General features: G+C 40.5%; 1 protein-coding gene across 25 annotated transcripts in view; it reads left to right on the top strand.

The window, feature by feature from the left end:
* The window catches only part of LOC146866844 (scavenger receptor cysteine-rich domain-containing protein DMBT1-like), a 605,183-nt gene that overhangs the window by 269,297 nt on the left and 310,184 nt on the right, over positions 1-25,702 (top strand). For 20 of the 25 annotated variants that reach the window (XM_085602130.1, XM_085602092.1, XM_085602245.1 and 17 more), the window contains exons 8-10: positions 5,583-5,615; positions 19,431-19,472; positions 23,305-23,346. In XM_085602130.1, coding sequence (XP_085458256.1) covers positions 5,583-5,615; positions 19,431-19,472; positions 23,305-23,346 — 117 coding nt within the window. The remainder of the gene's footprint in view (positions 1-5,582; positions 5,616-19,430; positions 19,473-23,304; positions 23,347-25,702) is intronic. The other 5 variants (XM_085602159.1, XM_085602140.1, XM_085602098.1 and 2 more) reach the window with 2 other exon arrangements.

Here is a 25,702-nt window from a genome sequence, read left to right as displayed (position 1 = left end):
CCGCCTGCTACATTTAAATTATTGAAACACGCATGGGCTGAAATGCTCTTACTTCCTAATGTGTGCAGAGGATGCACGAAAGGCGCATTTCAAATGCCGTCCCATAATGAGATGTAGAAATTTGCTCAGTCCATAAAGAACAAGTTAATTCTAATCCCTGTCTTAAGTAAATACTACAACAAACTGTGAGATTACTTACCTGAACAAAATATTAATATGTAAATAATGAAAAGAGATATTTTCCTGAATTAAAATATTTCCCCTTTTGAAACTAGTCACACAATCAACACAAAAATATATTCGCGCTCAAAACAATCCATAAATTGGATTGATCTCTACATTCTGAACATATAACTCAAAACAATATACAGCTTCAGCAGCTATATCTGGATATACATATGTGCTCATAAGCAGCAGAGAAAAGAGGGAGAAGACAGAATGCTGTGGGTTTTATGGACTGAATGTTCTTGTTTTCTTTGTGAGTCATACAATGTAATTTTGTGAAACTTTGAAGTGTTTGCTGCTTGGAAGTAGTGAATAAAAAATGTATTGCATAATGCTAGCCTCCTGTCATGCTATAAAATCCATTTGAGAATCTTAAATCTAGAACATTGAGTTGAGAGTGGGCATCGAGGAACCACAATCTAACTAAAGTCAAGAGTACCAAAGAGTGTGAAAAGAGGTCACTATTAATTGGACCTAAATAATAAAAAAGGGAAGCAAAGGTATGACCAGCAACATACCTTATAAATCCAATGGTGCTCTACACGTGTATGGTGGTTACAAAAAAATCTCACTGAAGCCTAAGTTAAGTAAACGACTACGGTTTACCATATGTGGGTATCAATTCCAAGCTTCCATCAAATAGCCACCTTTGAATTATTGCATTCACCTGTAAGTGACTGCATCATGCTGATGTACAAACTGAAAGCACAAAGTACCCGGCTAAAGCTGCATCCTATAGTTGACGAGAACAAACAAGAACCCATCAAATGATCAGATGAACAGTGGAGTCCTATGCCACCTCAAACAGGAACCAGTCATATGTAAGTCAATATTGGTCCTGCTCTAATGGGATCAGCCCAGCCCGAATGACAAGGTCATGTCACCTCTGAGCTCTAACAAGAGCAACTTCAGACCACTTTTAGCCTATCTGGACCTCTGCAGCACAGGCTATCTTCATCAGGATGCAGTTTGTTACCAGTGAGCATAGGATCCACCTCTGGACATACCTATTGCATCTAGGGAATCACACTGAGGAATAAAAAAAATGAGATAAGTGATTGGATTAGTCACACCCATTGATAATTTCTTGGGGATGCATCTGGCTACGCCATACTGTAGATGCCCAAATAGGCTGAAACCAGACTTGGGTTGATTATGTTTCTGTTCAGAGGGGACCTTGCCTAGCAGTTTGTGCTGGACTGTTCTCACTGGAACCGGACCAAGCCTTAATTTCACCTGGTCGATTCCTGTCTGAGACGGTATGATGGGCAAAAGATCAATAGACATTTTGTGCCATATTTTAGCATAAAATGTATCTTAATGCCAATATTTGACATAAGGATGCATTTTGAACAAAAGAAATAGTGCACGAATATGTAAGTTCCACGGCCAACATCCACTGACTTAATCCATTGTTATTTTGCTCGCCAGGTCACCCCAGATCTTTATGGCTGGGGGTAAATGTTTGCATTGTTCAGCATTCCGTTCATCAATTCTCTTTTTGTTTGTATTGTCCTAAGTGGGAAGGGTATGTCCGGATGTGGATCCCATGCTCATGGTGTCACTGGATTCAACCTAGCCTGGCTGATAAGGGAGGATACCCCAAAACAGACTCAGGATGCTATGTTTATGGTCCAGGGAGGATCTGGCTTGGCAGATTGGACTGGACTCTCCCCATGAGAAGTAGGGTCAAGACTGTTCTGCATATGGCTGGGTCCAAACTGGGGTGGCGTGGTGAGCAAAACAACTATAGGTTAAACCCAGATCTTTATGGCTGGGGATGAATGTTTGCATTGTTCAGCATTTCGTCCATCATTGTTCTTTTTACTTTTGTCACCATTACTTTACTCATCTCTCTCTAGTGGTTTCCTAATCCTCTGCCTAATGTAGTCTGCCACTTACTTCAAATGCCACCAGTCCGAACGTATCTGGTGTCTCGCATATTTTGGGTCAAAGAAATTGGGGGCATATTATCAAGCATGGCGTTAACATTATCGCTGCTTTAGCGGCAGAAAACTGCCGCTAAAGCGGCGATAATGGGCTTGATAATATGCCGCAGAGAATTCCAATAGAAGCCCATGTTGCCACCAGAACATGGGCTTCTAAGAGAATTCCCAAGGGCATATTATCAAGCCCATTATCGCCGCTTTAGCGACAGTTTTCTGCCGCTAAAGCGTTGATAATGTTAACACCGTTTCTTGATAATATGCCCCTTTGGACCTAATGGGTCCTTAACCAACTTCTCAATAACTACCTTAACTTCTTCTACATCACCACTCTCAATAGTTGAATAATTGTCAGTACCTATATAATACATTTACTCACCCCAATCTTTATTCCTCTCTTCTGGATTAGTATGTCCCTATACCTCATCATTCGCAGGGATAGCCTACCTTATCTCAATGCTGCTCCGGGCACCTTTTCCTTGTGAGTCGCTTAATACTCCATTTCAAGAAACACCAGACACCTTCGCCACTGATATATACCACTTGCTCCTTAGACACATACCACCTGGACCTCTATCCGTACAACCTCTACAGCTGACAAGGACCAAAATGAAATTCTTCCTCAGCATTACCCTTAACTGTGCTTTTCCCACCATCTTTAAAAATAGATTTTACAGTTTCCTGAACGAAGTCTTTGATTTCTTGTTTTACAGTCTCCCTTAATTTGTCCTCCTCATGAGCTCCTTGCTCTTCTGCCATATTGCTTGCTATTAATTGTAGGCTAACAATTCCTCAAAACACTGTCAAGATCAAATCGATATCCTATTTAAGGAAGAGTTCCCATTTACAGTATAATTCAACTGACAATCTTTGAGAAATAAAAGCGTCACTTACCGCGTTCTATCAAGCTCTCATAATGAAAACTCAATTGGAATAGAGAAATAAAGTTATGTATTCTAAAGCAAAGTCTGAGACGTCTAAATATCAATGCCAATTTCCTTCAGAAACTCATCCCAATGTACTGTGTGCCCTTAACAAAGATGGCCGCCTGCTACATTTAAATTATTGAAACACGCATGGGCTGAAATGCTCTTACCTCCTAATGTGTGCAGAGGATGCACGAAAGGCGCATTTCAAATGCCGTCCCATAATGAGATGTAGAAATTTGCTCAGTCCATAAAGAACAAGTTAATTCTAATCCCTGTCTTAAGTAAATACTACAACAAACTGTGTGATTACTTACCTGAACAAAATATGAATATGTAAATAATGAAAAGAGATATTTTCCTGAATTAAAATATTTCCCCTTTTGAAACTAGTCACACAATCAACACAAAAATATATTCGCGCTCAAAACAATCCATAAATTGGATTGATCTCTACATTCTGAACATATAACTCAAAACAATATACAGCTTCAGCAGCTATATCTGGATATACATATGTGCTCATAAGCAGCAGAGAAAAGAGGGAGAAGACAGAATGCTGTGGGTTTTATGGACTGAATGTTCTTGTTTTCTTTGTGAGTCATACAATGTAATTTTGTGAAACTTTGAAGTGTTTGCTGCTTGGAAGTAGTGAATAAAAAATGTATTGCATAATGCTAGCCTCCTGTCATGCTATAAAATCCATTTGAGAATCTTAAATCTAGAACATTGAGTTGAGAGTGGGCATCGAGGAACCACAATCTAACTAAAGTCAAGAGTACCAAAGAGTGTGAAAAGAGGTCACTATTAATTGGACCTAAATAATAAAAAAGGGAAGCAAAGGTATGACCAGCAACATACCTTATAAATCCAATGGTGCTCTACACGTGTATGGTGGTTACAAAAAAATCTCACTGAAGCCTAAGTTAAGTAAACGACTACGGTTTACCATATGTGGGTATCAATTCCAAGCTTCCATCAAATAGCCACCTTTGAATTATTGCATTCACCTGTAAGTGACTGCATCATGCTGATGTACAAACTGAAAGCACAAAGTACCCGGCTAAAGCTGCATCCTATAGTTGACGAGAACAAACAAGAACCCATCAAATGATCAGATGAACAGTGGAGTCCTACGCCACCTCAAACAGGAACCAGTCATATGTAAGTCAATATTGGTCCTGCTCTAATGGGATCAGCCCAGCCCGAATGACAAGGTCATGTCACCTCTGAGCTCTAACAAGAGCAACTTCAGACCACTTTTAGCCTATCTGGACCTCTGCAGCACAGGCTATCTTCATCAGGATGCAGTTTGTTACCAGTGAGCATAGGATCCACCTCTGGACATACCTATTGCATCTAGGGAATCACACTGAGGAATAAAAAAAATGAGATAAGTGATTGGATTAGTCACACCCATTGATAATTTCTTGGGGATGCATCTGGCTACGCCATACTGTAGATGCCCAAATAGGCTGAAACCAGACTTGGGTTGATTATGTTTCTGTTCAGAGGGGACCTTGCCTAGCAGTTTGTGCTGGACTGTTCTCACTGGAACCGGACCAAGCCTTAATTTCACCTGGTCGATTCCTGTCTGAGACGGTATGATGGGCAAAAGATCAATAGACATTTTGTGCCATATTTTAGCATAAAATGTATCTTAATGCCAATATTTGACATAAGGATGCATTTTGAACAAAAGAAATAGTGCACGAATATGTAAGTTCCACGGCCAACATCCACTGACTTAATCCATTGTTATTTTGCTCGCCAGGTCACCCCAGATCTTTATGGCTGGGGGTAAATGTTTGCATTGTTCAGCATTCCGTTCATCAATTCTCTTTTTGTTTGTATTGTCCTAAGTGGGAAGGGTATGTCCGGATGTGGATCCCATGCTCATGGTGTCACTGGATTCAACCTAGCCTGGCTGATAAGGGAGGATACCCCAAAACGGTCTCAGGATGCTATGTTTATGGTCCAGGGAGGATCTGGCTTGGCAGATTGGACTGGACTCTCCCCATGAGAAGTAGGGTCAAGACTGTTCTGCATATGGCTGGGTCCAAACTGGGGTGGCGTGGTGAGCAAAACAACTATAGGTTAAACCCAGATCTTTATGGCTGGGGATGAATGTTTGCATTGTTCAGCATTTCGTCCATCATTGTTCTTTTTACTTTTGTCACCATTACTATTTCTACATTGATGTTGTCAGTGGCTCATTTAAATTAGAATTCTTCTTAGCAGAGTAGAGAATCATATCTCGGACCATGATCAAGGCAATATAGGGCTTGCTAATATAAATGCACATAAATTGCTAAATAGAGACTGTACATATATTCAAGGTCAAGAAAAATTTGAAGTTCTGTCTCAGTAATTAGACCAGAACAGCAGACACAGAATGTCAATACAAATCGTTTTGCCAAATGTCTTATATATGTTCAGTTTTCTGTGATAAAGTGAGAGTATTTTATATTTCCGTTTTCCACAGATTCTGATATCTCAACAACTCAAATTACAGGAGGTAAGATAAACATTTCAATGGTCAAATGTAAATTAGCATATCATTTGAAGACTATGCCATGTGCACCATGTGTTGGCGGACTATGAATGCAATTTTACACCCACAAGCTGCGGATATATACCTAATCTGAAATCACACCCTTCATGACGACCCACACACTTATCTTTATATCACATCCTGGAGCTGAACCTACACATTGAGGAGAGAGCAAGCAATCCATCTTAAACCACATTATGCACATGAGGGATTACTATGAATCGGAGAGCATGTCCTGAAATGAAGAGCATACCCAGAAACTGATAGTACATCCTGAGTCAAAAAGAAAATCCTGAAATTATAAGACACCCTGAAACATCAACCACTTGCTGAATATGTTAGTACGTCCTGAATCTTAAGCAAACTTTGAATATGAAATCACATCCTTAAGCCACACCCTGAATAGGAGAGAACATATTGAATCAGAGAACATACCCTGAAACTGTGAGCTTGTTTCAGATTTGACATCACATCCTAAGACTCACTGACAACACAGGATCTGGGGGCAGACCAGAACTACACGCTGTTGACAGTCTAATTAAAACAATTAAGGTAGGATAATGGCTGTCTGAGTCTTTCTATGACTATGACCTTTGACATTAAATTAAACATCCACAAGACAGGAGTTCAAGTCAAAAAAAGGTTCTTCAAAATTAAGTTAATCACAGAAGGCAAAGTTAGTTAAATCATTAAGAATCAGCAATCATAATAAGTCAAAATAAAATAAGGTAAGAGAATCACCTTAAGGTCAATCCTTAAAGCACGTGTCAGCCAGAACCACAGTATAATCAACCAAGGTGACAGCATAGAGTCTGCCACCAAAGAGTGTACCAAAAAGCCTAGGTATAAACAAAGTAAACGGACTAATGCAGAGTCTGCTCAGTTTAAGAGGTGAGAAAGTCTAAGGGCCTGATTATGACTTTGGCTAGGTTGCGCCAGCTCTCTGCTGGCACAGCACCGCCAAAGCTGCGCAAAGACCAGCCGCCGGATTAAGAGTTCAACTCATGCAGGTGGATGGCTCTTTTGCCTTTCCCACGGCGGTGCCCTGAAAAAGGGCATCGCAATGGGAACGATAAAAATGTTCCAGCACGGCATGGACTGTGGGGTGTATGCCATGCTGGAACGGGGGGTGCAAGCAGACAGGGGGCCGCATGTTGTTCCGCCATGTATGCATCCCCATGGCAAGGGGGCATGGGAGCCCTGTAGGGCCCCCGTTGCTCCTCCAACACCAGCCTTTTTGTGGCAGGCACACCACCATAAAAAGGCTGGTGGTGGAGGAACTTTGTAATATGCTAGGTTGGACTGCATCAGTCCTGCGCAGCATATTGCATTACCCCTCCACCGCACCAGCCAAGGGAACGGTGGTTTCCTGTCACAGCCGGTGGTCCACCGCCAGTACAACGGTGACAGTCATAATCTGGCAGACAGTGGACCACCACTGCTGCGCCACCGCAAGCTAGGCTGTTGGAAGACTGCCACATTCGTAATCAGGCCCTTAGTAGAAATTAATAGACAGACTAACATAGAGTCTGCACCCTTGGGAAAGTCTGGCACATCTCCTAAAATATCATCTTTATAGGCCTTTCGCCAGAAAAGCCATATACATGTAGTTACTTTTATGGTCTGGACTGGCAATATCACAAGTTACACACCAACAAGCATTCAAATACATTAGATACAGTCAATAAGATACATCTAGAAACACCTACTTTATTACATATTAATGAATGAGGTGTGCATGGGAAATAAAGGAGATTACATGCTATTTATATAATGCAGATATACAATTGAAAGTTCAGTTTATGAATGGTGCTTAAAAAAGACTCGAGCAGAGGACCTTGAATGTTACAAAGACAGGAACATCATGTGTATGGTTTCCGCACAGGAATACAAATTAATACAATTAAATAGGGCACGGTAAGCAACACTATGAATGAGGCTTCAATTATGCTGATTTTTTTTAAATGGAAAAGCATGCAAAGAAACATAAATATGGAAATGCTTGGTCACATAAAATAAAAGTGCAGCAGATGTGAATGAATGTCAGTGCACGGTGTTTGAAACCTAGTCATGCCAACCAAAACACATCTAAATCAAGCACTAGCATTAAAAATGCCTTCACAGTCCTAAAACTTAAATCAGATGCTGAAGGTACAATCATACCATAAATATCTGACTACAGTATGACTCTAAGTAGACTCCATGAGCCTGACCCCATAACCTAAAACTGAGAGCATATAATGAAATGAAAGCCATAAAGTGAATCAGGTATCCCACCCATAAAAAGATAACCACATCTTGTGTCCGAGAGCGCATTCCAAATCTAAAACCACACAATGATTCTGTGGACGCATAATGATTCTGAATGCACAGCCTAAACTAAAGAGTTCACTCAGAATATGATTTCAGAATATTATTTTGAAAAGATACTATGAGTTTAACAGCACACGATACACAAGCAAAATAAATATGAGAATCCCCTGAATCTTACAGCACACGCAATTCGATCACACCTTGCTGCTGACAGAACACTGTAGGTAATTGTGGTTGTTAGTAAATGGGATTGGTGGCCCACCTAGAGTAATAACCACAATACTTGTGATGCTAAATCACTAAAGTTGCTAAATTAACCTGAGCTAAATCCCCTGGAAGCAATGGCACAGAGCAGACAGGTGTAACATAGAGGAAATGCAAAACGTTTTCAAATCATACTACAAGAAAAATTACTAACCAATTTAGAAAGATGGAATACATTTTAATAAATAAATGACACCAAAACAACAAAGATCCAATAAAGGAAACAGAGAGAAATTATCAAAATTTCACCAAAAAGTGTTAACCATCAACTATCGTCATCTGGTTGTGCTTAACCTAGGTGCAGTTAAGCTTGACAGAAATGGAGCTTAGGCTAGATATAGAAATCAGGTTTGATCCGTCCAGAAATGTTATCTTCAGACTTAGGGGCCGATTTCGATGTCGGACGGACCTGAGTCAATGCATGAAAAAGGCACAGGAATGGGAACGTAAAAGGCAGTTCCTGCAGGGAATGGACTGTCAAGTTCATGCCCTGCAGGGACTGAGCGTTCATGCATATAGGAGGGCACGCCAAGTGCCTGCCTGCATGCATTCCCTGGCACAGAGGCAACAGGGGGCCCTGTAGGGCCCCCTTTGTTTCCTCACGGCCACACTTTTCTGTGGATGTGTGGAACTCCTAATATGCTTGGCGGTTCCAGGCACACATACACCCAGGACATGCATTTGGCCTATACGCCCTGCACTGAACTACATCCTTCAGTACTGTACCACCCATAGACATATGTACTTCCAGCACATGCTTTCACCATACTAACACTGTTCAGTACTCCTCTATCCCTGTATTGTACCCTTCCTGGGCACACATACACCCAGCACAGATACACCACCTCTGCCACACCAATCAAATGTAGGCCAAGGTTAAGTTTAGCACACAGCAGCAGGACTTTAAAAGTGAGTGAACCTGTAGGCCTCACTCCAGTGACACAGGCTAAAAATAACATTTCACTCCTACTGATCACTACACCATATACTGCTTACACTGCGCTCGTGCTGCTTAGATCCTGGTGAAGGCAGTAGCCTTCCACCACTATGATGGTAGTGCTTTGGTTGACCTTCCTGGTCCAACAAGACTGCAATCTGTAAAACAGGCATATGCCATGACAGACACCATAATCTGAGTTTGCCTATGACAGGATCACTGATATCTAAACACAAAAATATCAGATAATAAAGATAGTTAACAAAAATAGGGCCTTCCAATACCAAACTAATCAAACCACAAATATTGAGAGCACAAATATCATTGTTAAAAATATTGATTTTTACCTACATCCAAAACACACATATCGCGAACATAAATGTTGCCACCTTTAAATAAACATATATGTCAAACATATTGATTCACACAATATCGACTACAATAATATTCACCAAAATAATTACATTATCATTAATAAACATAAAACAGTGCTGTTTTTCACGAACACATTTATTTAAAATAAACATAAACCATTTCATATTCATAACTAAACTAAAATATATAACTAAAATCATACCTCATAACAAGAAAAGTACATTAACTAAAAGTATTTATTCAACAACCTAAATGTATATATATTGCTCATTCTGGTGACTCACGTAAATATTGGGTTCTAATAGCCAAATACTGTGATAGTAGAATTAAGGTTGAAGCCATTTTAATATCAAATGCAGGTTGGACACAATATATCTCAGTTATATGCATAACATTCTAGGAACGGGTTCAATTTGGAGTTAATTACTGAGTCTTCCTCGAGGAATGCTTACGTGCCCCCTTCCTGTAAGGAAATAGAGTGCTTGATTAATGTGGCAAGGTATTCAGGTGCGATGGGCCCGGACGATCTACCAATAGCTATAATTAAACAAGATAGCTCCGTATAGGCTCATTTCCTTTCTCTGGTGTTCTCTTACTTCAATGCACCTGAGATGTTTCCGTCCTCTTGGTGCGGAAGCATAGCGTTTCCATTATATAAAAAGGGTCCCAAAACTTCCCCTACTAACTTTAGGCAGATCGCATTACTGGATGCGACTGGAAAACTGTTTGCTAAGAGTATACTTCGCCATCTCCAGGATTGGGCTTTTGGTAATTACTTTGTCTCTGCAGAGCAAGCGTGGTTACGTAAGCATAGCAGCACTTTAGATAATATTACTGCCCTGCAAACCTTGATAAAACATATCCAATAGGCAAGGGGATAGCCTTGTACACAGCATTTATAGATTTCTCCATGGCTTTCGACCGGGTTGACTGGGGGACACTGTGGAGGAAGCTGGCTGCAATGGGGATTCTCATGCATTTGCTCAGATTGATCATAGCATTGTATTCCCCAACTTGGCCACAGGTCCTGATGGGAAGCAATCAGAGCCTGTCCAGTAAAGTGGAGGCCCATAATGGGTTGAAGCAAGGGTGCCTATTGGCTCCTCTCCTTTTCTCTCTTCATATTAATGACTTGCCAAGTAGGGTGGGGCACTGTAAAGGGTACTCACCTAAATTAGGAACAATGAAACTGAGCTGTCTTTATGCAGATGCATTTTGTTGATAAGAGTCTATTCAAGCCAATTCAAGACGTCCACTTTTCATCTCATCTAATTCATGTATAAATTTAGCTACATCCACCAAATTAACTTTCAATGTTGACTTGATTGCTCCTTGACTTATTTCTGTGCTTCCACTTTCATTCAAGGTGGCATTAAGAACCTTCAAGCATTTGTCTAGCTCCTGAACATCAAGTCTTTGTGGCCCCTCAGAGGTCTTTGGTACTGGTACTTCTTTGGGGGTGCTACTATGTACATTCCGGCCTGACTCCCAGGTGAGCAAATCCAATTTAGCTTCCCCTGAAATCACCTCAAAGGTCCAAACCCCGTCTGATTTGCTGTTGGATCTGCAAAGGGAACTCACATTCATTGAGAACAAAAAAATAAGCCTCACATTTGAACGGGTAAGCTGGGATTATATACTACAGAGCCAATTGTTACTGGGACAATGACAACATCGGGAACATTCGAAGCTAAGGCAACATTCCGAGCTGCAGACAACCGAAAGGCACAAATCCTGAACTCCCTCCCATCGAGCTTTGATTCAAATTCACAGGGGTAGCCCCCATTGCATTAGAATCCACATTTACTGGTGCACTGGCAATTCAAGAATTTTCACTTACACTAATACTTACACCTCCCTTTGTTTGGGTTTCATTTTTATGGAGGCGGATGCTCTGACAACACATCTGCAAAACTATCACTAGTGTCGCTGTCACAGTTTTCACCTCCCTCAGCTGATTCCCCTACCTCATTTCCTCTCTCTCTCTCATTTTATTCTCTTGTGTGCCCTTCTTAAATTCCTCAAAGGTCAACGCCAGATAAAACGTACTTACCTCTACCATGTCTGTTATCCACCTCTTCTCTTCTGCGTCCCACCTAGCATCTACATTTGTACATACTGTCTTTCTTGATACCTTTCTTTCTCACTGGCATGAGCTGCACGCTCCAGGCATTGAGTGCTTCAAACTGTTTAGGTCTAGGCTGTGGTTTCATCTCATATAGAATTCTTCTCAGAGGAACTACTCTGGAAAAGAACAGTAATGCAGAGGAACATATACATATACAAGTCTCTAGGGAGAAAACAAATTCATCCCTATCAATGAGTCAACTTCTTCAGTATAAAACGCAGGGGCCCCATTACTGATGTATACTTGGCCAGTGACTACACGGAAGACACCCCCTATTCTTTTTTGTACCGTACATATCTAAGAATGGACCCTAGAATTATGTTGGAATGAGCTCTCCATTGATTAGGACCTAGATATTGTCATTTCTTGTCTACCCTGTCCTGATGAGGCCCAAATGAATGGGCCAAAACACATCGACCTTTCATCACCGAGGAGTCCGACAGAATGTGATTTATTCATAAAGACTGTGATTTTGCTCCTTATGTAACAAGTGGAGGGGGGATTAATTCCATTGATGGTGTAGTGGACTACCCCACATTATCTCGGATTGCTGTTGTTAAATAATGTTTTTTTGTTTATTTGTAGTAGCAATAGACAAAAACAAAGGGTAGGAAGGACTGGTGTTTTGTATATTGTCTATATTTATGTTTATGTTTTTTATGTATTTTTGTGCTTGCTCAGTAATATAAATATATAAATATATGTCTGAATAACAATATTTGGGAGTGTGTAATTGAAATAAGTGTAGAGATTGATGACTCATTGTTAGGGATTAATTAGTTTTCTCCCTAGAGACTTGTATATGTATTAGTTCCTCTGCATTACCGTTCTTTTCCAGAGCTTTACACTGACTGAGCAATCCCAGCACAGCACACTGTGATGTTAGTCTCACTCCTTCCAGTAGTTCACCCTCCTTTACAATTTTCACAAACACACTCTCTTCATGATTTACATACAACCCAATACAAATGCAATGGCAACAAATAACAATTGCCTGCTTCACTAAAGAAATCAAAAGAATTCAATCATGCAAGAAATAAATCGGAACAACTCTTTCCGATCTACATTGGAATAAAACCTTGACCTGCAAAGGGAATCACCCTGATCAATGCAGTTTCACTCTGCGCAAAGGTCAACCACACTAATCACACCTCACCTTCACAGATAAAGATAAATGTCCCTTTCTCAATTGGTCTGTCGATGATGTCTCGCGACAGTCCCTACGAAACCTCAACAGACACTTATAGTACAGTGTCTTCTACACCTTTTAATATCACCCCGTGATTGTAGGCCCCATCGGACCCGTTAACAATTCTTCACATTAAACACCACATTCACACAGCATTCAAGATCTATCCACCAAACTTCACACAACTGTTATAACACCACAAGCTAGGCATAAGCCGTATATGTGCAACCCTATTGATACGCACAACTCCGCTGTTACCCCTCCACCACAAACCACTTAAACTCCGCTGATCCTCTGAATTGAAACATGGACTCTGGAATTGGGACTGGAAATGGGACTGGGATTTTAGCTATTCTCATATAAAGTCTCCTGACTCCTTATCTCAGGACCTATCCTATCCTCTGCTACCATCTGACAACGCTTTGAATTTGGGCTTCTCCTTTCTTGCCCCTGCAATGGAAGTTTGCAGGTGCCTGAGAAATAAAAGGAGTTAGAATAAAATACAATTTAACAATTACGATGTGACCCATTTGGTCACACAGCAGTAAAGCTCAGAGTGGATTGATGGGATTAAGTATAGATTTATTGCAAATTCAAAGCAAAGCTGATATAAATCAGTAGCAGAAACATAGTATCAAAATTTAGAATCACTAATGGATATCTAAAACGCCTTAAAAAATGTATCCTCAATAACAGAAGTGGAGAATGAGAGACAAAGTCTGGTAATTATATTGGAAGTTTCAATCCTCCTACCTATACACGAGGTTGTCTAAGAAACTACTAAACTCTATTCTGACCTAGAATCCCTGAAATCATATTTAAGTCAGGAAAGCAAGAAACGTGTCAGTATACCAGAAATTTTGCCGAAGTCCTCAAAAGGGAAAGACTATTGTATTGTATTGCAATTTGTTGTTATTGTAAAGAAAACGTTAATTTGCACACTCATATAAATGTTGAGATTACAAAGTAAATGCACTTTCTATAACTGTTCAAGTGCACTATATTACATTAATAATGTTAAGTTACACAAATAAATAAGGACATACATTAACATATATGTGGCCTAGTCAAACATGATGGGGTGGAGCCAAAATTACATTGCTTCTCTGTTGATAGAGACCTCTGTGGTCCAACAGCAAACCTTGCTTATTAGTTTTACATCTGACTTGTATTGCTGCTCTGACTTCTTACAATCGCAGCTTCATAACTCCACTAATGTTGTTGGTGTAAACTGATGCTGAGAAGCATAAGAAGATGCACAACCATTAAAGAAAACACTGGAAAGATAGGAGAGTGAAAGAGTAAATGAAAACAGAGAAGAGAGAGAGAGAGCAGAGAAAGGGTAGAAATATATAGCAGAGGACCCCACAAGACATCTAAGAAAGAAATTAAATACTGCATAGTAGACCCCATATAAGCCTATCATTTCTAATTTTGGTGTCCTTTTTAGGTCTCGCGCCTAGCGATGCAGTGCATAGCACTGCCCACGCAGCGAGAGTCCTTTTGTCCGGGGTTTGAAAACGGAGCCTGGAATCGCACACGCTAGTGCGTGTGCTTTTCCTTTTGTGCTACCCGATTGGCCTTTACGTACGTCTTTTTATAAAAGACTGCACGCAATTGGCCAAAGGCGGGCGCATTGCTCCGCCCATCGTCTATTACGCGTTTGGTGCGAGTAATAGACACCAATAGGCCATGTGGTTTCAATTATCGTGCCCAGACACGGCGCGATAATTGAAAGCACATGGCTCGCAGTGGCGTGCCCGCGCGCACCACTCGCGGGTTTCTTTGTTTTTCAAGCGGAAGTGAAAGCGAACGCTTTCCCTGCCACTTGTTTTTAGCATGCCCGGGCAGACTTCTAATCCCAGTCCAACCCTGCTTTTCATCTGGACATCGATGGCCAAGTGCCTAGAAGAGACGCAGCTCACACAGTGCGCTCAATGAGTAGGCTTTCTCAGTTTCACGCTGTATCCATTCTGGACTGACTGTCTGCTGTGGTGACGGCAGCACTTGTTGTATTTACTGATTTCTTTTCCACCGCCGGCCTGCTGAGGGCTTGGTGACCTGGAAGCGTGCTTTCTCCCAGGTTCATTTCCATGTCGGCTGTGCTGTTCGTCGGTCCAGGACTCAAAGCCCTCCCGTTGCTACCTGCTGATACATTTCTGCGCCCACCTCACCCTTCCTTCTGCCATTTAACTCTCTGCCGGTGCCCTACAATTCTTTAGTGCCTCGACGACCTGTGCTAGGGCTGTGAAAGTACAGTGCGAAGTCTGCTGCGCTCAGACCCTGCATGAGGACTTTAACATTAGGTGACCAGCTCATTGACCATATGTCGGCAGAAACAACGTTCTATAGGGTAAGGGAAGGGGGAAAATATTTATCCTGTAAAAGAGGGCTTGAATAAGTTTACATTCAGGAGTGACGAGGCAAACGCTCTAGCAAAATGTAGAAAATCTGGGAACATGCCTAATGCGGGAATCCCAGTGTAACTAAAAGAATAGACAAAAACCTAGATGTTAATAAGCCGGCAGTGGGCACTGAAAAGGTACATTCCATCCTCCATTGGTGTGAAATCTTGAGGTAACTCGGACTACGGCTTGGAACTGTCTGGAAAGGCACCTTCGTGTCATTGTCTTCTCTTAAAGTGTACTTAGCGGTGTAACAGCTTGGGTTGTTATAGGAAGTTGGTAAGCCCCAGAGCGGTACCGTGCTACACTAATTGCAATAGTCGCTGCACAATTTGTGATAAAACAGAGAAGACCTACACTGCTAGGTTTTTCACTTGAACTCTTTAAATTGTTGCTGGAAGGAGCCAACCCCGATTCTTCCACTAGGATTCTCTGTGACTGAGCTCTGACCACAGACCTGTCATGGGACAAAAGGAATCTTAGTGAGCCCATGTCCCTCGCGCGCCCACACAAGTGAAACGCTTCCATTTGTAATACGGCACTAAAACACATAAGCGCACCTGGAAACTGTCCGTGAGCAAATCAAGTGGCCACCCATGGAATCCGGTCAAGGCATTGGAAAGTTGTGCTTTTCACAAATGCACCAATGCTGTAACTATTCTGCGTTGTCCATATATGCTGTTCTTTATCAACAGAGAGGGTAAAAAAAGGAGCGCTCGGTGACAGGGACTGTGCATTCCTGGTGCATAGGCCTTTTCTGTGCACATAGATGCACGGGAGCTCTGTTGTGCTGCCTTGGGGTAGAAATTAACTGCTCTGAAACAATTGACTAGTTAGTGTTTTTGTAAAGCGCTTCTTCATCTATATGCATTGAAGCGCTGTTTATTATAACAGTAATTGCATAGACTACGAGAATATGAATAGAGAAAAGATGTGACACAGAATGCTAACCAGAGTTGTTCGGTAAGGGGGTAAGGAGGGGTATGAGAGATTAGGTTTAAAACACATCAGTAAAATTGTTAAATATTTTACATACAGAATATTGATGGTCAGAACTTGTACCTTTATTTCGTTCTGAGGCTACAGCGCATGTCTTGTAATTATGAATTTACAGAATTTTCCCCATAGTTAGTCAATTTGCAGTTTTTGCAAAAAATAATTTGTTTAGCTCAAATGGATGAAACTATTCTGCCAGGGAACGTGCTGCATAATTTCTATATTACTGTACAGTCAGCGAAGCTAAGTCTGCAGTTATGGATTCACTGCTGAAATCAATGGCCAATAAGAAACCACTCCCTTAGTTCCTAAGAACCTACTTGCAGTTACCCAACAGGGCCACTGAAATTGTGCGGCAGTAGAATACCAAATTATGTGGCAGGGATGACAACCTTTTTCAGCGAGAACATATATTATACGGCACAATCTGCAGCAGTGGATATTTGGTTCTTTTTGCTATTTTAGAAATAATGAGTTCAGTGTTTGGTACATTGCTCCACATTAGTGTTAGTTTAGCATCTGAATACAGCAGTCGGCAAGTTAAAGGCGATTAGTTAAACTTTGCAGAGGCCTGCTCCTACACAGAAGCACAGCGGGCACTTTCTCTTTAGCAACTTTTGATCTATTTGAGAAATAAACGTTTTAGTAAAACTGCAAGATGTTCAGGAAGTGGTCTATTTTATTTCAAATTCATAATTGTGTGCGGGGGTAAAAGCAGCGGCCACAAAAGCTCATATGTCCTGTAAAGGTAAAGTGTCATACATTGCAGCCGGGACGGGTACGTAGAGCTAGAGTGGCATCCATAGCAGCTGGGGCATGTATGTAGAGCAAGACTGTCGTCCACAGCAGCAGGAGTGAATGGGTAGAGCTTGAGTGTCGTACATAGCAGCTGCGTAGGTTCATCTCAGGTCTCTCTGTTCCTCCCACTGTCTGCAAAAAAATTCTATTCAATAAAAGATCGCAGTGCTCAAGTCTAGTGAGTTGACTCGGGGGAGGCGGGGTTAATAGGCCTGCTATTGAAATGCGTGCACATCAGGGGTGCTTGAAGGTTTACTGTGCCAGCGAAGTTTTACAAAACTCCTGAATATTGGCCTTCCTAGGCAGCGTTGCTACTCTCACTTTGAGTTCGCCCATCAAAAGCAAGAGTTACTTTTTTGCTGAAACTGCAGTTGAGCCGGTATTCTCAAGCGTATAACGTGAAACTCTGCTTTTCGTCCATTTAAAGTGATACAAAATGTGTCATGGACTTGGGTTTGTAAGCGCCAGGGGCCATGTTATGCAAGATGTAACACAGCACACCAGCCCACCTGCTCCTGTCACAGACGCGTACATACGGCGGCCATGCCCCTGAAGGAAGGAATCCTTTGCAATTACAACATTTAATTAATGCTTCGCAAAGGGAAAAAAAAACAATAACATTTACAATGCCAATAGCTCAAAACAATGTAATTGCGAGATCTATTGCATTGTAAATGCTTGCTCCCATAGTAAGCACCCATCATACATTTTACAATGACTGTAGCAGCAAACTGATTCTGTATTTAAATCTAATTTGGAATCACCCCATGTGAAAATGTTTCATACGGATTCCAAGAAAGGTGCCTTATAGTGATTTTCCAGACTTGGAAAACCAAATACACTCTGTGAAAGATCTGCATGTTCTCTTCGAACTAATCGCTTCATGCTTCCTTTCCCCAAATTAATCCTGCAAGCATCTTTTAAGTTATTGTAAAATTAGAAAAATGTTCCCCCACTTTTCAAGGGTAGAAAACAAAAATGTATGTTAATTTAGGAAATATTTAATAGTATTTTGCTCTGAAAGTATATGCGTCACAGTACCATATGGCCTTAGAGAGGGCCGTCTTATTATTGGAACACACTTGTAAATGTTTTTGTGTTGCTTTGTATGAGTGTTACCACAATCCCTCCTCAGACATTGTGCTCATCAGTCCTGTTTAGCTTAGAAGCCTATTAAATTACTGCAGAAGTTTATTGGTGCCAACAGGGACTGCTTGGCTTGTGTGTACACCAACAGACTGCTAAAAATACGTATACAGATCGGATGAAAGCAACATGTTGACTCTCAGTGTAGAGTACTAGACAGTGACAGTACTGGACCAACACAAAATAATCAATTTAGTTGATTTAAGTAGTCAAGTGAAAACTGTTGATGTCTGTTTTAAAGAGTACTGCCATGTCCTTGAGTACAAGCTCAAAATGTTTTAATAAAAGTATACTGCACTTTGCATATAAATAACAATGTGAGTCCTGCGTTAACTTGTATTGTGGTTTATGTCTCCAGTGCATCAATGCTACTAAGAATATTATAACATTTCAAATTAACAATAAACTAAATCCTGTGCCCTGCCCATTAGACTACTTTGCTGCAGCCCTCCCACTTTCTTTTCAGTTGGGTAAATCTCAGACTCACACCACTCTAATATTGACTAGGCAACCCCAGACCCATCAAGGTGTTTCCAATCTTTGCTGTACTTTATCAGAGTGTCAACTGGGTCTGCCTAGCAATGACCACATAAACGAAATGGCACCTTCTAACTCTGTTTGCTAGAAAAAGCAATGCTGATATCTCTTTAGAAACAGACATGCACTTTTTTTATTTTGTAAAGTTTATCTTAATACAAAAGCAGATTGGAAGAAACCAATTGTAATAAAAGCAATAAATAGGCAAGGGTTGTTCCATATCCAACTACAGGAGAATTTATTTATTTGTGTAGCAAAGCCCAGGAGAGTAAGAGTGACATTAAGAGTACATGTTTTATTAGGCAAAATGTTTGAGCTAAGAACAATTTAGATGACTGGGGCGAGGGGCTATTTGAACATGAGCAACATTTAACAGCGGGATGGAGTGCATGCTAATGTTGGTTTACACTGGGAAAATAGTCAATACATTTAGATCAGTGACGTAACTGCTGAAAGTAAGTGTGGACGTTGCAGGTTATATTTATACAGCAAAAAAAGAACACGAAAATGTAATTTTGTCTCTTTGAACTGATGACAGGTGTTTTGTGTAATAAATGGTCTTTTTTTAATAACTTCATAAACTGAAATTGAAATACTTTGCCCATTGTACAGGTTGTCTGTTTTGATGAAAGATACATAAAAATCTGCATGCTTTCTTAGACAGGCTACTAATTCCTTATGTCTACTCTAGTTACAGATGACACAATGATTACAACACCAGAATCAACTGATGGTATGTAGGAGTTCCAATTTAAATATTTTATAAGTGTTTAACTATTTTATGCAACAAGGTAAGCTGCTATTTAATATGATGACACGTTTCTTTATGTATGTACTTATTTACTGCTACTTCCATTGTGTTTATACATGTTGTGTTCAATCATGCTTTTATTCATATATTTTTGTTCACATTCAAATGTGACCCTATCTATCAACTTTAAATTACTGAGCTAGCACAGAATAAAATTGGAGTTGTGCCAATCCAAGAAGCCCTGAGGGTGAATCCCACCCGGGTCTATATTTTTAGGCCTTGACTTCAGAAGGCTCCCAGAGACATGAGTTGCTTTGGGCAACACATTGTTGTCACAGATGTATTACCTTACTTTTAACTTTTGAGCAAGTACTGAATGAAAGTTGGAATTGTCTTGCCAATTCATGAAGCCCGTAGGTACAACAATGCTTCGGACCACAGACGGGCCCTTGTGTGTTTTCCCCTAAATAGGAGCCGGCTTGCCCTCCTTTAATCTCCCACTGATTGGAATACGGTGGCACTCAGGTTGCTCCCCCCTTTTGTAACAGTAATTGCATAGACTACGAGAATATGAATAGAGAAAAGATGTGACACAGAATGCTAACCAGAGTTGTTCGGTAAGGGGGTAAGGAGGGGTACGAGAGATTAGGTTAAACCACATCAGTAAAATTATTAAATATTTTACATACAGAATATTGATGGTCAGAACTTGTACCTTTATTTCGTTATGAGGCTGCAGCGCATGTCTAGTAATTATGAATTTACAGAATTTTCCCCATAGTTAGTCAATTTGCAGTTTTTGCAAAAAATAATTTGTTCAGCTCAAATGGATGAAACTAATTCTTCCAGGGAACGTGCTGCATAGTTTCTATATTACTGTACAGTCAGCGAAGCTAAGTCTGCAGTTATGGATTCACTGATGAAATCAATGGCCAATAGGAAACGACTCCCTTACTAAGAACCTACTTGCAGTTACCCAACAGGGCCACTGAAATTCTGCGGCAGTAGAATACCAAATAATGTGGCAGGGATGACAACCTTATTCAGCGAGAACATATATTATACGGCACAATCTGCAGCAGTGGATATTTGGTTCTTTTTGCTATTTTAGAAATAATGAGTTCAGTGTTTGGTACATTGCTCCACATTAGTGTCAGTTTAGCATCTGAATACAGCAGTCGGCAAGTTAAAGGGGATTAGTTAAACTTTGCAGAGGCTTGCTCCTACACAGAAGCACAGCGGGCACTTTCTCTTTAGCAACTTTTGATCTATTTGAGAAATGAATGTTTTAGTAAAACTGCAAGATGTTCAGCAAGTGGTCTATTTTATTTCAAATTCATAATTGTGTGCGGGGGTAAAAGCAGCGGCCACAAAAGCTCATATGTCCTGTAAAGGTAAAATGTCATACATTGCAGCCGGGACGGGTACGTAGAGCTAGAGTGGCGTCCATAGCAGCTGGGGCATGTATGTAGAGCAAGACTGTCGTCCATAGCAGCAGGAGTGAATGGGTAGAGCTTGAGTGTCGTACATAGCAGCTGCGTAGGTTCATCTCAGGTCTCTCTGTTCCTCCCACTGTCTGCAAAAAAATTCTATTCAATAAAAAATCGCAGTGTTCAAGTCTAGTGAGTTGACACGGGGGAGGCGGGGGTTAATAGGCCTGCTATTGAAATGCGTGCACATCAGGGGTGCTTGAAGGTTTACTGCGCCAGCGAAGTTTTACAAAACTCCTGAATATTGGCCTTCTTAGGCAGCGTTGCTACTCTCACTTTGAGTTCGCCCATCAAAAGCAAGAGTTACTTTTTCGCTGAAACTGCAGTTCAGCAGGTATTCTCAAGCGTATAACGTGAAACTCTGCTTTTCGTCCATTTAAAGTGATACAAAATGTGTCATGGACTTGGGTTTGTAAGCGCCAGGGGCCATGTTATGCAAGATATAACACAGCACACCAGCCCACCTGCTCCTGTCACAGAGGCGTACATGCGGCGGCCATGCCCCTGAAGGAAGGAATCCTTTGCATTACAACATTTAATTAATGCTTCACAAAGGGAAAAAAAACCAATAACATTTCCAATGCCAATAGCTCAAAACAATGTAATTGCGAGACCTATTGCATTGTAAATGCTTGTTCCCATTGTAAGTACATATCATACATTTTACAATCACTGTAGCAGCAAACTGATTCTGTATTTAAATCTAATTTGGAATCTCCCCATGTGAAAATGTTTCATACGGATTCCAAGAAAGGTGCCTTATAGTGATTTCCCAGACTTGGAAAACCAAACACACTCTGTGAAAGATCTGCACGTTCTCTTCGAACTAATCGCTTCATGCTTCCTTTCCCCAAAATAATCCTGCAAGCATCTTTTAAGTTATTGTAAAATTAGAAAAATGTTCCCCCACTTTTCAAGGGTAGAAAACAAAAATGTATGTTAATTTAGGAAATATTTAATAGTATTTTGCTCTGAAAGAATATGCATCACAGTACCATATGTCCTTAGAGAGGGCCGTCTTATTAATGGAGCACACTTGTAAATGTTTTTGTGTTGCTTTGTATGGGTGTTACCACAATCCCTCCTCAGACATTGTGCTCATCAGTCCTGTTTAGCTTAGAAGCCTATTAAATTACTGCAGAAGTTTATTGGTGCCAACAGGGACTGCTTGGCTTGTGTGTACACCAACAGACTGCTAAAAATACGTATACAGATCGGATGAAAGCAACATGTTGACTCTCAGTGTAGAGTACTAGACAGTGACAGTACTGGACCAACACAAAATAATCAATTTAGTGGATTTAAGTAGTCAAGTGAAAACTGTTGATGTTTTAAAGAGTACTGCCATGTCCTTGAATACAAGCTCAAAATGTTTTAATAAAAGTATACTGCACTTTGCATATAAATAACAATGTGAGTCCTGCGTTAACTTGTATTGTGGTTTATGTCCCCAGTGCATCAATGCTACTAAGAATATTATAACATTTCAAATTAACAATAAACTAAATCCTGTGCCCTGCCCATTAGACTACTTTGCTGCAGCCCTCCCACTTTCTTTTCAGTTGGGTAAATCTCAGGCTCACACCACTCTAATGTTGACTAGGCAACCCCAGACCCATCAAGGTGTTTCCAATCTTTGCTGTACTTTATCAGAGTGTCAACTGGGTCTGCCTAGCAATGACCACATAAAGAAAATGGCACCTTCTAACTCTGTTTGCTAGAAAAAGCAATGCTGATATCTCTTTAGAAACAGACATGCACTTTTTTTATTTTGTAAAGTTTATCTTAATACAAAAGCAGATTGGAAGAAACAAATTGTAATAAAAGCAATAAATAGGCACGGTTTGTTCCATATCCAACTACAGGAGAATTTATTTATTTGTGTAGCAAAGCCCAGGAGAGTAAGAGTGACATTAAGAGTACATGTTTTATTAGGCACAATGTTTGAGCTCAGAACAATTTAGATGACTGGGTCGAGGGGCTATTTGAACATGAGCAACATTTAACAGCGGGATGGAGTGCATGCTAATGTTGGTTTACACTGGGAAAATAGTCAATACATTTAGATCAGTGACGTAACTGCTGAAAGTAAGTGTGGACGTTGCAGGTTATATTTATACAGCAAAAAAAGAACACAAAAATGTAATTGTGTCTCTTTGAACTGATGACAGGTGTTTTGTGTAATAAATGGTCTTTTTTTAATAACTTCATAAACTGAAATTGAAATACTTTGCCCATTGTACAGGTTGTCTGTTTTGATGAAAGATACATAAAAATCTGCATGCTTTCTTAGACAGGCTACTAATTCCTTATGTCTACTCTAGTTACAGATGACACAATGATTACAACACCAGAATCAACTGATGGTATGTAGGAGTTCCAATTTAAATATTTTATAAGTGTTTTACTATTTTATGCAACAAGGCAAGCTGCTATTTAATATGATGACATGTTTCTTTATGTATGTACTTATTTACTGCTACTTCCATTGTGTTTATACATGTTGTGTTCAATCATGCTTTTATTCATATATTTTTGTTCACATTCAAATGTGACCCTATCTATCAACTTTAAATTACTGAGCCAGCACAGAATAAAATTGGAGTTGTGCCAATCCAAGAAGCCCTGAGGGTGAATCCCACCCGGGTCTATATTTTTAGGCCTTGACTTCAGAAGGCTCCCAGAGACATGAGTTGCTTTGGGCAAAACATTGTTGTCACAGATGTATTACCTTACTTTTAACTTTTGAGCAAGTACTGAATGAAAGTTGGAATTGTCTTGCCAATTCATGAAGCCCGTAGGTACAACAATGCTTCGGACCACAGACGGGCCCTTGTGTGTTTTCCCCTAAATAGGAGCCGGCTTGCCCTCCTTTAATCTCCCACTGATTGGAATACGGTGGCCCTCAGGTTGCTCCCCCCTTTTGTAACAGTAATTGCATAGACTACGAGAATATGAATAGAGAAAAGATGTGACACAGAATGCAAACCAGAGTTGTTCGGTAAGGGGGTAAGGAGGGGTACGAGAGATTAGGTTAAACCACATCAGTAAAATTATTAAATATTTCACATACAGAATATTGATGGTCAGAACTTGTACCTTTATTTCGTTCTGAGGCTGCAGCGCATGTCTTGTAATTATGAATTTACAGAATTTTCCCCATAGTTAGTCAATTTGCAGTTTTTGCAAAAAATAATTTGTTTAGCTCAAATGGATGAAACTAATTCTGCCAGGGAACGTGCTGCATAATTTCTATATTACTGTACAGTCAGCGAAGCTAAGTCTGCAGTTATGGATTCACTGATGAAATCAATGGCCAATAGGAAATTACTCCCTTACTAAGAACCTACTTGCAGTTACCCAACAGGGCCACTGAAATTGTGCGGCAGTAGAATACCAAATAATGTGGCAGGGATGACAACCTTATTCAGCGAGAACATATATTATACGGCACAATCTGCAGCAGTGGATATTTGGTTCTTTTTGCTATTTTAGAAATAATGAGTTCAGTGTTTGGTACATTGCTCCACATTAGTGTTAGTTTAGCATCTGAATACAGCAGTCGGCAAGTTAAAGGGGATTAGTTAAACTTTGCAGAGGCTTGCTCCTACACAGAAGCACAGCGGGCACTTTCTCTTTAGCAACTTTTGATCTATTTGAGAAATAAACGTTTTAGTAAAACTGCAAGATGTTCAGCAAGTGGTCTATTTTATTTCAAATTCATAATTGTGTGCAGGGGTAAAAGCAGCGGCCACAAAAGCTCATATGTCCTGTAAAGGTAAAGTGTCATACATTGCAGCCGGGACGGGTACGTAGAGCTAGAGTGGCGTCCATAGCAGCTGGGGCATGTATGTAGAGCAAGACTGTCGTCCACAGCAGCAGTAGTGAATGGGTAGAGCTTGAGTGTCGTACATAGCAGCTGCGTAGTTTCATCTCAGGTCTCTATGTTCCTCCCACTGTCTGCAAAAAAATTCTATTCAATAAAAAATCGCAGTGCTCAAGTCTAGTGAGTTGACTCGGGGGAGGCGGGGGTTAATAGGCCTGCTATTGAAATGCGTGCACATCAGGGGTGCTTGAAGGTTTACTGCGCCAGCGAAGTTTTACAAAACTCCTGAATATTGGCCTTCCTAGGCAGCGTTGCTACTCTCACTTTGAGTTCGCCCATCAAAAGCAAGAGTTACTTTTTTGCTGAAACTGCAGTTCAGCAGGTATTCTCAAGCGTATAACGTGAAACTCTGCTTTTCGTCCATTTAAAGTGATACAAAATGTGTCATGGACTTGGGTTTGTAAGCGCCAGGGGCCATGTTATGCAAGATGTAACACAGCACACCAGCCCACCTGCTCCTGTCACAGACGCGTACATGCGGCGGCCATGCCCATGAAGGAAGGAATCCTTTGCAATTACAACATTTAATTAATGCTTCACAAAGGAAAAAAAAAACAATAACATTTCCAATGCCAATAGCTCAAAACAATGTAATTGCGAGACCTATTGCATTGTAAATGCTTGTTCCCATAGTAAGTACATATCATACATTTTACAATCACTGTAGCAGCAAACTGATTCTGTATTTAAATCTAATTTGGAATCACCCCATGTGAAAATGTTTCATACGGATTCCAAGAAAGGTGCCTTATAGTGATTTCCCAGACTTGGAAAACCAAATACACTCTGTGAAAGATCTGCACGTTCTCTTCGAACTAATCGCTTCATGCTTCCTT

This window comes from Triturus cristatus, chromosome 1_2 (assembly GCF_964204655.1).
Source record: "Triturus cristatus chromosome 1_2, aTriCri1.1, whole genome shotgun sequence".
Taxonomy (NCBI): Eukaryota; Metazoa; Chordata; class Amphibia; order Caudata; family Salamandridae; genus Triturus; species Triturus cristatus.
Note: the sequence above shows the minus strand (reverse complement) of the source record. Positions and strands in the feature narration are given on the sequence as shown.